Source organism: Hyperolius riggenbachi, chromosome 7 (genome assembly GCF_040937935.1).
Source record: "Hyperolius riggenbachi isolate aHypRig1 chromosome 7, aHypRig1.pri, whole genome shotgun sequence".
NCBI classification, from domain to species: domain Eukaryota; kingdom Metazoa; phylum Chordata; class Amphibia; order Anura; family Hyperoliidae; genus Hyperolius; species Hyperolius riggenbachi.
In genome coordinates this window covers 90,940,645-90,955,901 of record NC_090652.1, presented here as the reverse complement: position 1 = coordinate 90,955,901, position 15,257 = coordinate 90,940,645, and the positions used below count along the sequence as shown (strand labels likewise).

The window sequence follows — 15,257 nt, the reverse complement described above, 5'->3', positions numbered from 1 at the left end:
CTTCCTCGTTCCTCTTCCTCTTCTCCCCGTCCTGTTTCCCTTCCTTTTTTTCTTCCCTTCCCTCCCTTCACTACATTTGGTTCCCCACTCGGGTCTAATGATCATGATCAAAGAAGATCTGTAATTTGGTTTTGTTTATTATGCATTGGGCCCTGCCGGACTCTTTGAAGGATGTGTGGGGTTTTGTACAGCAATGTTATGAACTATTTTTCAGGTTCCTGGGCTGCCTTCTTGTTTCGGTTTCCGCCTTTGCCATGGCCCTGCTCGTTGTCCCACGCCGGTGGTGTGTCCGCATGGAGTGCATTTGCGTTCCGGTGGTACGCTTCACTGACGTCCGCGGTGGTCGTGGTGGGCGTGTCTTGTGACGTTTTGCCTCTTGACGCGCCCTCCCCGCTCATGCGCATGAGGGCGATGACGTGGGCTGGGGTGGGCGTACCCGCAACATGCACAGCATAGATATATTCGCCATTACGGCGTGAATGAGATACTTGCTGCTGTCTGCCTTTGAAAAAGCCGCGAGAGGCGGCGAAACATGTCAGGCCTCTGACAGCATTCTGCTCCCCCGGACATCACCCCAGGACCCCAGGACCCATTGAACTCTCCTCTGGCGGCAATCATCCAGCAATGGGATGGTAACTATGGACTACCTTTCTGCATGCACATGAGCTGCTCAGCAGTGACTCTCATTGGCGCACCTGCTTGCTGTTGGTTTATCTCGTTGTTGCCTTGTATCAAGAGCCTTCTATGCAATATGTCCCTGCGACTTGGGGACATCTAAGACTGTGCAAGCTTAAGCTTTCATGCCATCAATTTACCAACTGCTGTCATAACCATATGATTGCATCTGCTTGTCGCTGCTTTACTGTTTGCTTTGCTTCATGAGCTTTCCCTGCCATATGTTCCTGCGATTGGGGGGCATTCAAGTTTTCTTGCAAGCTTGTGCATGTGCTATCATCCTATCCACTGCCGCTGTATCGGAATACCTTCTTTGTCTAAATGACATGGATGCCTGACAAGCACTGAGTTCATACTATAGGCCAAGCAGCCATACATTCCAGTGATTTCCATTTCCATTTCACCGGGACTACTTACCAATAGATGTCCAGCCACTTCTGATGTGCATGCCTATTAGTACTCTTTGGATACACCATTGCCCTAGTTACCTGAACTTACGCCACTGGAAGTAGTTGTTTGATGAGATTTCATGGGTTTTTTTTTGAGGACTGCAGCCTCATTAATTTTCCTGGGGGTGGACTTCGGGGGTGTTTGTATTAGGAATATTCTAACCAAATTTTTCATTATGATGTTATTTTTTATAGGTGGTTTCTAGTTAATAAAGGGTTTTGTAATTTTTCATGCACCCAAGAGCCAACTCTCTTTTTTCATTGCTAGTATATCTATATCGTTGGCAGGTTGCATGAGAATTGAGATTAAGAATTTATAAATAGAGTTTATTGATCTAATCATTTCCCATTCTAACCCATTTTTTCCCATATCCGAGCTATTTTAATATATTGTGATAATTATTCACTAATTTGCTAGACCCAGTTTCCTGTTCTCAGGTGAAGTTAATTAGTGTGTTTGGACAATTGTTTGGTAGTGTTAAGGAGTTAAAATAATTACCGATCTACAGATGCGTTTCTGTGGTTTTCTCCAACTTCGCTACAAGAAACGGGAGAAACACAGAGGAAACTTGTGCATCTATTACCCTAATCACTAAGGGCCATATTCCAATAAGGGACACAATCGTGATGCCCCTATGATCTGTTGGGCATATGATGGAATTGCGAAGTGCTTGTGATTCCCGACAGGGAAAAAAAAATGAAAATATTTTAGAATATGTTTTGAATCGCTAATTTCCTTGTGATTTTTTTGCTCGCCTATACTTTGCCGAATTGCATAGAAAATGCAGCATAGAAATCGTGTTGCAAACACAGCGCATTAATGGAAACCTTGCCGCATGGTTTCCAACCATTTGGAGTGTACCAAACATTTTGCGATCCTTTCACAACCACATCACAAAGTGCATGTAGTGGAAAATTGCCATAATAGACTATGTAAAATTGTAAGGATCATATATCGGCTTGCCCAGTGTTAGAAACTGAGGAAGAATCCTTGTATAGTTACATGTGAAAGTCTGAATGAAGCATAGAAGTGATGAGTAATTCTGTGTAACTCTCTTGCAGGTTTGGGACATTGAGTCCAAAGAGCAGGTGCGCACACTGACAGGACACGTGGGCACAGTGTACGCTCTGGCCGTCATCTCCACACCTGACCAAACCAAGGTCTTCAGTGCCTCCTATGACCGCTCCTTACGGGTATGTCAGCCCTCGTTATCGTCCGTTATCAAGGCATTCTAGAAGCACAGCTTGCTGTACACAATTATTTGGTATTACAATAGAATGTCATCTGGCTCTTGTTTCACAAATTGATTTTTAGTCCCTTTCAGAGTACAACAGCCTCGGCACAAATGCAATTGATGGGGAACATTGAGTGCTGTGGCTGCTGAGGTGAAACGCAGATAAACATTTGTGTTCTGCATTCAGGATGAGTTGTGTGCTACGTTCCTGAGCACCGTTGTATTGTCAGGGCTTGAATACATAATATCGCTCAGCGGCCTTAGAAGAAGAGCTGGAAGATTGTAAAACCTCTGTCAGGCACCTCTCTTCTGTGCAGTCACCACTTAATGTACCCTCTAAGGAGACCCAACTGCTCTGGCCCTTCTCATTGCTCAGTGTCACATCATAATGGTTATTGTCTCCTCCTGGGCTTGTGCAGCAAGGAGCGATGCTGTGCCAGTACTAGCACTCCTCTCCTAAGCTATGTACACAGTAGATTCTCATTATTTTAAATCAGAGGTGTCAAACTCAATCATGTAAGTGGCCAGAATCTACAACATAGTCTAAGTAACGGGCCAAATTGTTTATTTAGATTTAACATTTATTGAACAATCTCAAACTAAGTGATGTAACTATAATGACCGTGAGTGGGCTGCTCCTCCTTTTCTGCAGAGTGGTGCAGTAGAGCAGTTTAATGTTTACCTGCTCCAGTAGACTGCTTCGAGTCTCCTCTGATCTTCCTGACAGCCACACGCTATATGCAGCATACATCTGGCTCCTGAGGTATATCGCATGATCAAGAGAAGGAAGTATAGAAGTACAGAGCATTTGTCTGGCAGGAAGATCCGAGATAAAGTATCACTGGAGCAGACAAACATTACACCGCTCCACTGTGGTACTCTGCTATATGGGGGGAGGTGTTTGTGTATGAATTACAAGTTACTAGAAGGTACCCCATGCTAATTTGCGCAGGGGGGGAGGGGGTCGTCCCATGGGTTATTGATGCACTCTGGCTCAAACTGACAATTTTTCAGTCAGAAACACTGTAACCCGGTGTGCTGTCTTTCATTTGCTGCTCACAATGATGGACATTGGAAGCGCTTAAAGAGACTCTGAAGCGAGTCTAAATCCAAGTTTTTAACTTCTATTTATGTTAAGCACTCTAGCTAGTGCTAAAACGCAGCATCCCTCCGCAAAATGATGGGTTTATACCCCCCAAATCCCCTGTGCTAAGTGCGGGGAGCGCTTCCTGCTTGAGGCAGAGCGCAGGGCTGTAGCTCTGCCTCTCAGCACGTCAATCACAGCTGATCGCCGCCTCTCCCCGCCCCTCTCAATCTTCCTTCACTGAGAGGGGCGGGGAGAGGCGGAGATCCGCGGGCAGATTGAAGCGCATGGAGGCAGAGCTGCAGCTCAAAGCTCTGCCTCCATGGGCACCAAAATCCACAACCAAGAAAGTCATGGATTTTGCACAGGGGATTTGGGGGATATAAACCCCTTGTTTTGCTGCAGGGATGCAGCGTTTTAGCACTAGCTATAGTGCGTTACATAAATAGAAGTCGCTTCAGAGTCTCGGGGCCACATTCAGCCTTGTGTTTGACACCTGGGTTTTAAATCGTTGTTTGTGATGGTTTTGGGTGCCAGTCTACAACGTGTATAGGCATCTCCTGATCCATCCTCTGTGGTAATTGATACTATTGATAAGTACTTGCCCAGATCCTATTAAAAGTCTAGTTGAAACTTTTTATATTCCAGATTGGTAGCGGTTTCATGTCTTTGTTTCAGGAATGTGCAGTACATTGTGGTACCTTTTATCCTAGAAGTAGCACAGAGGTACACACTCCTATATCAATAGAGAAATAATTCATTGGGAGCCACATATGGCTGATTTTGGGGTCCTCCTATGAATACTTGCCAATATTGAGGGGCCACCTATTATTATTATCCAGTATTTACAGTATGTAGTGCTGACATAATCTATATAGTTTTGTCACTAACTGTCTCTCAGAGGGGCTCATAATCTAATCCCTACCATAGTCCTATGTCCATTAACTTTTCTGTATGTGTTTGGGATGTGGGCAGAAACTGGAGTACCTGGAGGGAGGAAACCCACATAGGCACAGGGAGAACATACAAACTCCGTGCAGATAGTGTCCTGGTTGGGATTTGGACCAGGAATCCAGGGCTGCAAGGCGAGACTGCTATCCCCTATGCCAATGTGCTGCTTCTTACTACCTTCAGAAATCATTTCAAAGGAAGCAAAATGCAAATTGGCTGCAGGCTGTTTTAGAACAGTGATACAAGGACATATGCCAGCTTAGTACCAATTCCACCCACATTCATTTAATGTTCACACATTCCACAGACTGCTGGCTGATATTGGCAGCCTCCTATGATTGCTGGCTGATATTGGGAGCCTCCTATGACTGCTGGTTAATATTGGGAGCCTCCTATGACTGCTGGCTGATATTGGCAGCCTCCTATGACTGCTGGCTGATATAGGGAGCCTCCTATGACTGCTGTCTGATATTGGGAGCCTCCTATGACTGCTGGCTGATATTGGGGGCCTCCTATGACTGCTGGCTGATATTGGGGGCCTCCTATGACTGCTGGCTGATATTGGGAGCCTCCTATGACTGCTGGCTGATATTGGGGGCCTCCTATATCTGCTGGCTGATATTAGGAGCCTCCTATGACTCCTGGCTGATATTGGGGGACTCCTATGACTGCTGGCTGATATTGGGGGCCTCCTATGACTCCTGGCTGATATTGGGGGACTCCTATGACTGCTGGCTGATATTGGGGGCCTCCTATGATTCCTGGCTGATATTGGGGGCCTCCTGTGACTGCTGGCTGATATTGGGGGCCTCCTGTGACTGCTGGCTGATATCGGGGGGCCTTCTATGACTTCTGGCTGATATTGGGATCCTCCTATGACTGCTGGCTGATATTGGGATCCTCCTATGACTGCTGGCTGATATTGGGGGCCTCCCATGACTGCTGGCTGATATTGGGATCCTCCTATGACTGCCGGCTGATATTGGGGGCCTCTTATGACTGCTGGCTGATATTGGGGGCCTCCTATGACTGCTGGCTGATATTGGTAGCCTCCTATGACTGCCAGCCTATATTGGGGGCCTCTTATGACTGCTGGCTGATATTGGGGGCCTTCTATGACTGCTGGCTGATATTGGGGGCCTTCTATGACTGCTGGCTGATATTGGGAGCCTCCTATGACTGCTGGCTGATATTGGGATCCTCCTATGACTGCTGGCTGATATTGGGATCCTCCTATGACTGCTAGCTGATATCAAACAGACCCTCAAAATGGATGTTATTGATTGATTGATTTGAAGTACGGCAGATTTTGGTCTAGCAGAACACGGCAAATCTTGTAGCTTTGAATACAGTTGTCACCTGTCTGTTATCCTGTGTTTATTGTGGTATGCCCTGCCTGAGATGCACCATTTTTGGTCTTCTGTTTTGTACATTTAGCAGTTTTATGTTTAATAAAATTAATTTAAAAAAACAGAAAAAAAAGAACATGGCAGCTGTTGTGGTAATACTAACCCGAGTTGTGCAGAGGTAGCAGCTGCAGCAGGACTGTGATTTTCATTTCCTGTGGTGTGAGATTTTCTCGTTAGTGTGATGTGTGTAACGTGCTGCCTCTTCTCTCCTCAGGTGTGGAGCATGGACAACATGATTTGCACTCAGACATTGCTGAGGCATCAGGGCAGTGTGACGGCTCTGGCGGTGTCCAGGGGGCGGCTCTTTTCAGGTGCCGTGGACAGTACTGTGAAGGTGAGTTCACCTGATTCTTGTGCTGTAATGTGATCAGTAAGGAAACTTTTCCATCCTGCATTTTGTTTTATTCCATTTACTCCATGCCTCCATCTTAACATGTACCTGTAGGAAAAAAATGTGCCCCTATACGTACTCCTCTCGGGAAGGGTAACCTTCTGGATCCTCCAGAGACTTCCCCATCCTCCTCCTGGTCCATTCCAGTACTTGGACCCGCGAAAAGCCGCTTGCTGATGTCCCGCACATGTGTACTAGTACTGACCCGTTCGGGCTCTTGTGGAAAAAGCCGAGCCTGATGGGATCCACATACACAGTAGCACAAACCCAGTCGAGCTCGGCTATTTCCACCGAAGCCCAGCATGCCTGTGCTACTGCCAGGTGCAGTGCAGCCATACTTCAGGGGTCCCTGCTCACGAATGGCTTGGTGGAGGAAGACTGGAACCCCCTCCCGAGGTAAAGTATCGCTTTTGCCTCCAAACCAATCAGCTCCTGAATTTACCAGTATTAGAAGTTGTTCTTACTGGTTTCAGGTATGCCACCTGCTGGACAGATTTGGCATGGTTCTGTGACGACCTAGACATGCAAACAATTGGTCTATATGTTTTGTGGCTGTATACATATAGGGACTCAGTTTGCCACTGCATATACTAGCAGATGGGGGTCTTTGCTCCCTGCATGTGGGTTTTTTTTTCTATCGCTCAACATAAACCTGCAAAGCACAAGAAACGGCAGCAGCAATCAAGGTTTATGGATGATATTTATTGTAAGGTCAACCTGCTTGGTACTCTTGCAACTTGTCTTACTTGCTCTTAATATGACGCCCTGGCCCATATGCAATTCCTTTTATCACCTGAGTGATCTCCTAGGAGGTTAGTTTACAGAGAAGATGAACATTAATTTTCAACATTCTATAACTGAAAAAGTACCAAAAAGTTGGAAGAAGTTCTATCAAAATTATTTTGAGCATTTTCTTGCTTGCTGGTGGTTTAATTAGCATTTTATGACAACTTATGAAAATATCACCTAGGAGAAAACTCAGGTGAAAAAGAGAATGGCACATGTGAGTGATACCAGCTGGTTACAAACAATAGACAGCTTTTTCTGTTTGCAGTCTCTAATAATGTTGAGCATAGCTGTCCATACAGTGATTGGACTATGTCTGATTGATGCCCAGCCTGACTCTTAGGCCCCGTTCACACTGTACGCGTTGCTGTCCGGATCTCTGCAACACGTGCAGGAGGCCGACACACGTGGTGCGCGAACGCATGCTGCGCGCATATTTTAACAAAATTCGTGGCTGACCCATTCACTTTCAGTAAATGGTATCAGCCCCGCAACGCATACAAACGCAGATGACATGCGTTCGTACGTGTTGCATTCCGAACGCACGGGCATCCGCGTTTCATGATGTGAACGTGGTCTTACTTGTTGTCTGTGGGGTGCTCCAGTAATTTCAGCTGCAAATATATTAATTATCTTCTGGTCTCCACAGGTCTGGACTTGCTAAATGAAACCAAACACTGCCAGAAGCAGCCTTTGCCTCGATCGCTGCCACGCCCTCCATACATCGCCATGGACACCACATCCCTGCTAATGTCATAGAAGTGACACAGGAGGAGCCATTGTAACCTGGACTGCTGGATCTTCTCCTCTGTCTTCTGGCTGTAATCTCTGCCTGCTGGAACTGTGGCCTGACGTGATGCCAGTGAGGATCCTGCCCATACCGCCTGTCTGGTGTGTGCTGCACCTCCCTAGCAGATCTTCCATAGGAGGAGCCCAGCTGCTACTTTTATCATCATCACCAGCGTCCAGATCCCTTTTCTCCAGCTGCACACATCTGCCTCAGCCCCACCTGACCTGCTAATGTGATATCAGCCCCTCCGGCACTGCAGCATGCACAACCACTAGGAGCACGCTTGAGTCATCCGCCTCTTCATTACCTTGCCTGAGATTTATGTGAAGGTGTATTGGGTGCATATTCTGTCTGGGAATAGAGCAACACTTACCAGCCATTTTTGCAGGGCTGCCATATGTTTTCTCTCTATAAGGAAATCTGACAGGAAGCTCCCAACCAGAGGCACTCAGAGAGAGCAGCAGGAGTGGGTGAGCCGGTCTGATCTTCTGAGGCTCAAGCTTCTGTCCTGGTCTTATTGGTTATAACAGCCAGAATTATATGTGTAAATGGAGGCCTGGTCCAGCTCCGGCATATCTACAATAAGCACGCTATTTGTCACCGGAGGATGTTATAACAATGTGAATGACAGAAGTAACGTTTACTGTGTACAAGATGCCCTTACAATAGTGTCTAGCAATATTATGGAGCTGCGATATCTAAGCAGGTGCAGGGAAAACTGGAGAACAACCTAAGCCCTAAGCAGCCAATCAGCATCCTTGCTTCAGTCAAAAGCTGAAACCCAGATTGGTGGCTCTAGGGAACAGCTGTACTCCTGTTTCTTTGCAGTCAGCTTGATAATTCAGCACATTTTGTTTCTTGAGCTGTTTTGGTAGTCGCAGAATGCAGTCTGGGCCAAGATTAGCAGGGCATGCTGGGCTTGTAGGGTCTCAGCAGATCAGAGATTGTGGCATAGAACCTTCCAGCATTCCTCAGTGAGGTTTTAATATTATAACAGTATTGTATTTGTCCTAAGCCACACCAGTTGCATAGGCACAGTCTGTTGGTGATTGGTTACTGCACTTCTTTATGCTAGTCATGCATGGGTTCATTTACAGGCCAACATGTTAAGCTGATCGACCATTTTCTGATCAGAAATTGATTAAATAGTGATCGATTCCTACATCACACCGCATGCCCAGCTTTGGCAGAATTCAGTCCGAGATCAAGCAATGTAGAGCTTGGTGCAGTACAGTGCTACGCAGCATTGATCCCCAGCCACTTCGCCAACACCCGCTTGCATGGAGATTTTCCAACATATCCAGTCACACTTTTGATCGATAAAGTGCCCAAAATTGATCAATAATGAATTAGTTGGATGTTTTGGGGACAGCAGATGTTCAACAAATTCAGAATCACTGGTGGACATTTATCAAGAGTATCTGAGACAAAATATTGGTAGGTTTTTAGAAATCTGTGCAGCACAGTCTCAGACATCTTAAGAAAGCACCAAATAGTGCAGTTTCCTTCTTAAACTATTCTCAAATAGGAGGAGTTAGGAAGGTTTCTCAGACAGTGCAATGTGAGAGGGATTGCTGTTGCTGAGGTAACCAATACATCTGTTGTATTGAATCCATGCCCAGCACTGGAAGGGTTAAGCACAGAACAGGTTCAGCAGGGGGAGGAGCACTTCACAAGTCATGTCTAGTCTAAACTGTAGACCTGCTATTAAGCACTCCTTAATCTGCGGCAGTTTAGAAATGGATTTGCACTTTTAACTGTAGTGCAGTTTTCGAAATTCACGCTACACTGCAGCTATTAAGTAGGATTTAAGAATTTTCTTATGGTGCAGAACAGTTTCCCCTGCTGGTTAGAACTGTTTAAGAAGAAAAAAACTGTTGGCAATGCTTTGATAAATCTGGCCCACAATAATCTTTGTTTTACCTGAGAGCAGCTGGGTTTTTGTTCCCCTTATATCCCTGTAGGAGATATGTGGTATTGCAGTGAAATCATAAAATCTGGAGTCATTTTATAGCAGGCTTCATGCTGCCAGAGACTACAGACTGCAGGGAGGAACAGAGATGTTGGAGGCAGGCCTTCTTTTTTGTCACAGCCTAGAGGGCCCAAGCAAACACAGGAGATCTTTTTTTAAAGGGACACTTAAGTAAAAAAAAAGAGTTTTACTCACCGGGGGCTTCCAATAGCCCCCTGCAGCTGTCCGGTGCCCTCGCCATCTCCCTCCGATCCTCCTGGCCCCGCCGGCAGCCACTTCCTGTTTCGGTGACAGGAGCTGACAGGCTGGGGACGCGAGTGATTCTTTGCGTTCCTGGCCACAATAGCACCATCTATGCTTCTATAGCATATATCATATACCATATAGCAGCATAGAGGGTGCTAATGTGTCTGGGAACGCGAAGAATCACTCGTGTCCCCAGCCTGTCAGCTCCTGTCACCGAAACAGGAAGTGGTTGCCGGCTGGGCCAGGAGGATCGGAGGGAGACGGCGAGGGCACCGGACAGCTGCAGGGTGCTATTGGAAGCCCTAGGTGAGTAAAACTAATTTTTTTTTGTTTGACTTAAGTGTCCCTTTAAATTGAGATTTTAACCCATATTTATTACAGGGAATGTCTAGTGTTGTCATATTTTTTTTTATTTATTGCCTTCAGTGTGTATGTGTGTATATACACATACATACAAATATAAGAAATCAATGCTGATTGTTTTAGCTCCCCCTCCTGGTTTTATTGGTAAAGTTTTGTGAACGAAAGAAAATTGCCGCTTACTAGTGATGCAATATATAAATCTCATACCTTAACAATTTCAAAGTCCCTAGACTTGAAGAATGATAACCTGGCCCTGGTGTTCTCCATGGAGGTAATTATTTTTTATTACCTGCATTGAGGGAAAATAAGGCGTTTTTCTTGTAATTACAAAGCTTGCTGGTCCAACCAACAGGGGGAGCTCTAAATAAAATGCAGTACTGTAGAACATTTTATGTTATTTTTAATATTTTTCTAATTCAAAGTAGGTAGATAGCAAACACAAAGATGACTGTTGTGTTTGCTATTTGCCTGCATCAGTGTTTTTACTTCAGCTAACATCTGGAAATAGGCCTGAAGAAGGGGACTCGATCCCAGAAAGCTTGCATAATTTAATTCTATCAGTTAGCCATTAAAAAGTATTACTTTTACAGAACTTTCTAATTAAAATAAATACTTTTGTTTATAAGCTCTGAGCCTAATAAGTAAAAATAAAAAGCAAATCACTATACATTTCCTTTCAGCGATGTTGTTTTCTAGTAAGTCATACACTCCTGTGGCCAGCAGAGAGCGCTGTTCGGGGTAAATGTGTTGCAGCAAATGTTGCTGATGGAAGCCTGCTATGGCAATGTCAGTGCAGTGTCAGTCCCAGCCTAGTTTCCAGTTACAAGCCAGAAGGAGGGTTCAGGATTCAGGTACAAGGATGGCAGACTTACTGATTAGTATTATTCACCAAGTCGAATAATCGGAATAAAAAGTTAAGCTAGTGAAATAATTGTACATATATATTTGCTATAACCTGTATAAATATATTTATGGAAATCTGAGGTAGGCAAGCTTGTGGCTCTCCTACTGTGGTAGTACTACAAGGCGCAGCATGCCCAGGCTGGCGTGACAGTGCTGAGTATTGTTGTGCTGCTAGTAGGAGAGCTGTGCGCTCTTCAGTTTTGATCTGAGGGTGGGGAAATGATTAGATGCACTTTTACCACCATATAATGATCAGTTGTTTGGATTTTATACCGGTTTTTTTATCATCACTTGCAGCAGAAAACGTGCAGATTCTGGGTGAGTCTGGCCAGCCTCACATGCATGGGATTTGTAGGAGATTCCAGCATAGTCTGTGTCAGTAGTCAAGTGACCGTGAGCAGACCTGCCACAGATGGTATCTGGGGGTCTCAGATACTCCCTCCTACAGTCATATGTCACTATGCTAGAGCAGCATGGGGATATTTTCAAGTGCTTTGTCTTCTGTCAGAGATCTACTGGTATGTAGACAGCACATGAATGAGTATACAGGTGTTTGGCTAGGCTGGAGTATACAGACCATGTGCAGAGCAGCTTGCCTGCTGATCTCCTTCATGCTTACCCTTTACAGTTTATTAAGGCCTACTGAGCAGCACTTTAGTGATGAACACAGAGATTGTATAGATTTCCTGTGCAGAGTAGTGAGCAGCTGAAACACACCTGTTCCTTCTCCGTTGCTTCCTGCTGCACTGTGTTCCTGTCCATCACTGCTGCTTTGTATATCCTACAAGGCAAAATCTTTTTAAAACCCAACCCACACTGAGCTGAGTGCAGCCAGTAGAAGATAGGCCTCTAGTCTTGTACCTATTGCTGGGGCAAAAGCAAGATTTCACACATCCACCGAATTTGTGGGATAAATATCATATTTACCACCCACCCCACTCTAACACTTATCAGTCTATCACCGAAGGCATGAGTTTGCATGCAGGTTTCATGGAGATTGTATGCAGCTTGGTGTTGGACAAATCAAAAGTGGGTGGAAGTTAATTTGATTGGCCTAGTTTCAAAGCCACATGCAGTTTGCATGGAAGCTGGAATAATTACAATCTTATTGATCATTTCCATCACCAAACCTGTCCCACCCTTTAACCTTTGCCTGACACTAACCTTATCCTCTTCACTGACATATGACAAGCCTAATGCTCACCCTTCCTTTCGCCAACACTAAAGGAAACCAGAGATGAGATCAACTAAGTTCTATACATACCTGGGGCTTCTTCCAGCCCCATGCACACAGATCGCTCCCACGCCGCCGTCCTCAGTCCTCTACCTCTTCGGTACCGGGTCCCATCGGCTGCCAGAGAGATACGTAGAGGGCGCACTTCTCTTGCGGAGATTGGCCGAAGTTATGGGATGTACAGGTATGTATAAAACATTTAGTTGATCTCGACTCTGGTACACTTTAACCTATTTGTAGCTTTACTTTGTCCTAACGGTGCCCAAAAGTAGACATAAACTTATACTGTAATTAACCTGACTCACACACTAACCTGCACGACCCAAAATATCTACTAAGGCCGGGTTCACACTACATGGACCTAAAATTGACCAGTGTAAAAATTGATCTGTGAAATGGATCACTTTTTATTGGGCATCAGTTTTTCATCTGTGACCATTCATGCCCGTCAATGAGACGCATCTGTTGCCCTGAATTTTTTACAGCCTCCTCAAACTTGCGGTCCATTTTAGCGCTAATGTGAACTGGGCCTGAGCAATGTGGGATGCCAGACATTGAGGCAGCTGAGCAGTCCCATGGCGGGATGAAGCAGCTCTGGAGTCTTGGCATGAAGAGGACATGCTGATTATGGGTAACCTTGGCATTGCTTTCCTTGGCAGAGTTTCTATCTCTTCCCTTCTATCGATGAGGAAACCCTGTACCTTCTTTAGACCTTCACCTGAAACCATCATCGTTTCAGGATATATATTTCAAGTCTTTTTTTTTCCCATGAGGCTTTGGGTTTGAGAGACACCAAGCAGCTAGTTGCAGTAATATATTTGTCTTATGGAAAAACGGCTCTCGCTGTCCATAGCAACGCAACATTTCCTTTCACTTCTAGTCCAACACTGTAAACATGCAAAGGAAAACCGTTTTAGCTGCTATGGGCAACAAGAAGTGGTCCTACAGATCTCCAGACACCTGTGGAGCCCATAATCATTTGTCCACCATCTCCTGCACTCCCAGAGCTATGTGTGGCTGGTAAGACTTAACTGAGAGTTTCTAGTATTAGTGCACTCTTGGGTAGATTTATCGAGACCCTGCAAAGAAAACTGGAGCTAAGCGGGGCAGATGCCCACAGCGACCAATGAGGTCTCAACTGTTAAATGACAGGATTCTGATTGGGTGTTCCACTGTTCCTCCAGTTTTCTCTGCATCGGTGCTGTTACCCCCACAGTGCACTGAACAGACTTCAGTCCTGTTTCTATCTAATCAGTGCCACATTGTGCATCCCTAGTTATATGAATGTATATACTGTATAATGGTTTTAAAAATGTGTAATATTGCTAAACAAGACTGCCGCATTCTCTGTAATGTATCATCTGCACTACAGCGATGTGGACCCCTCCTTCCTGATAAACTATGAGGATCCTGAGTGTAACACTTGTACCACAACACTAACCTGAGGCACACGGATTGTGCTGCTGGTTTTATCCCATAGACATAAATGTGGTCCTGTCTAGAGACTGAGTTGATGCCAATCACATGTGACAGCACATGCAGCAACACGCGTCCCAGGTAACGGAGTGTCAGCCCCACAGCAGCTCATCTCCAGGTACGCCTTGTCCACTGGGATCCCATCTGATAACTGCACTCCCATCAGGCTCTAAGCCTCTCATAGTCCATCTGCAAACTCTGCATTTTTAAGTCACCTTTTTTCTACTGTTTTTAAATAATGTATTATAGAATATCAATGCGATTTCTTCATTTCCAATAAAACTGAAGTGAAGACTAAGCCGGTTTATTGTGTTGTGTGTCCTATCCTCTGAACTACAGGCACAGTATTGTCAAAGAAGGGTGGAAAAGTTCTGTAGAAATACTTATCAGCTTCCTTCCCTTGTCTTCACCCTGCCATTATTGAATATAACAAAGGAGTGTATAGTGGCCATTGAGACCGCTACACAATGGTGGTATAATGTTCTCTTGCCTAAACTGCCCCATATTACTACAACAAAGGCCTAAGTTGACTCTACTCACTTGAGTTCACTGGAAGCCTTGACCTCACAGTAGTTAGCAGCAGCACTATATCTAATACCGTACACTATCTAATTTCTACAATTCAGAACCATGTTAGAGACTTGAGACAGACACTGGCTACTGTGAGCTCATTGAGCCAAAGAACAAGGCGACTTACACAATAAGGCAGGTGTTTTAACCACTTCCCGACCGCCTAACGCACAGAGGCGGCCGGGAAGTGGACCCCGCAAGGACCAGCTCATGCCCAAAGGCGGCGGTCCTTGTAGGGGCATGGGCGGAGCGATCGCGTCATCCGTGACGCGATCCTCCGCCGGCGCCTGTCACCGCTCACCCGCCGCAACATCCCGCCGGCCACACGGAAGCGCCAGCGGGATGTTAACCCCGCGATCGCCGCATACAAAGTGTATAATACACTTTGTAATGTTTACAAAGTGTATTATACAGGCTGCCTCCTGCCCTGGTGGTCCCAGTGTCCGAGGGACCACCAGGGCAGGCTGCAGCCACCCTAGTCTGCACCCAAGCACACTGATTTCTCCCCCCCCCGCCCCAGATCGCCCACAGCACCCCTCAGACCCCCCCTGCCCACCCCCCAGACCCCTGTTTGCACCCAATCACCCCCCTAATCACCCATCAATCACTCCCTGTCACTATCTGTCAACGCTATTTTTTTTTTATCTCTGCCCACTGCCCCCTCCTGATCACCCCCCCCACCCCTCAGATTCTCCCCAGACCCCCCCACCCCCTGTGTACTGT

General features: G+C 45.7%; 1 protein-coding gene across 4 annotated transcripts in view; it reads left to right on the top strand.

Moving 5' to 3' along the window:
- The window catches only part of TRAF7 (TNF receptor associated factor 7), a 108,992-nt gene extending 99,054 nt beyond the window's left edge, over window positions 1-9,938 (top strand). For all 4 annotated transcript variants that reach the window (XM_068244320.1, XM_068244322.1, XM_068244321.1 and 1 more), the window contains exons 19-21: window positions 2,187-2,318; window positions 6,018-6,137; window positions 7,630-9,938. In XM_068244320.1, coding sequence (XP_068100421.1) covers window positions 2,187-2,318; window positions 6,018-6,137; window positions 7,630-7,644 — 267 coding nt within the window. In that variant the 3' untranslated portion in view covers window positions 7,645-9,938. The remainder of the gene's footprint in view (window positions 1-2,186; window positions 2,319-6,017; window positions 6,138-7,629) is intronic.
- Window positions 9,939-15,257: the final 5,319 nt, after the last annotated feature.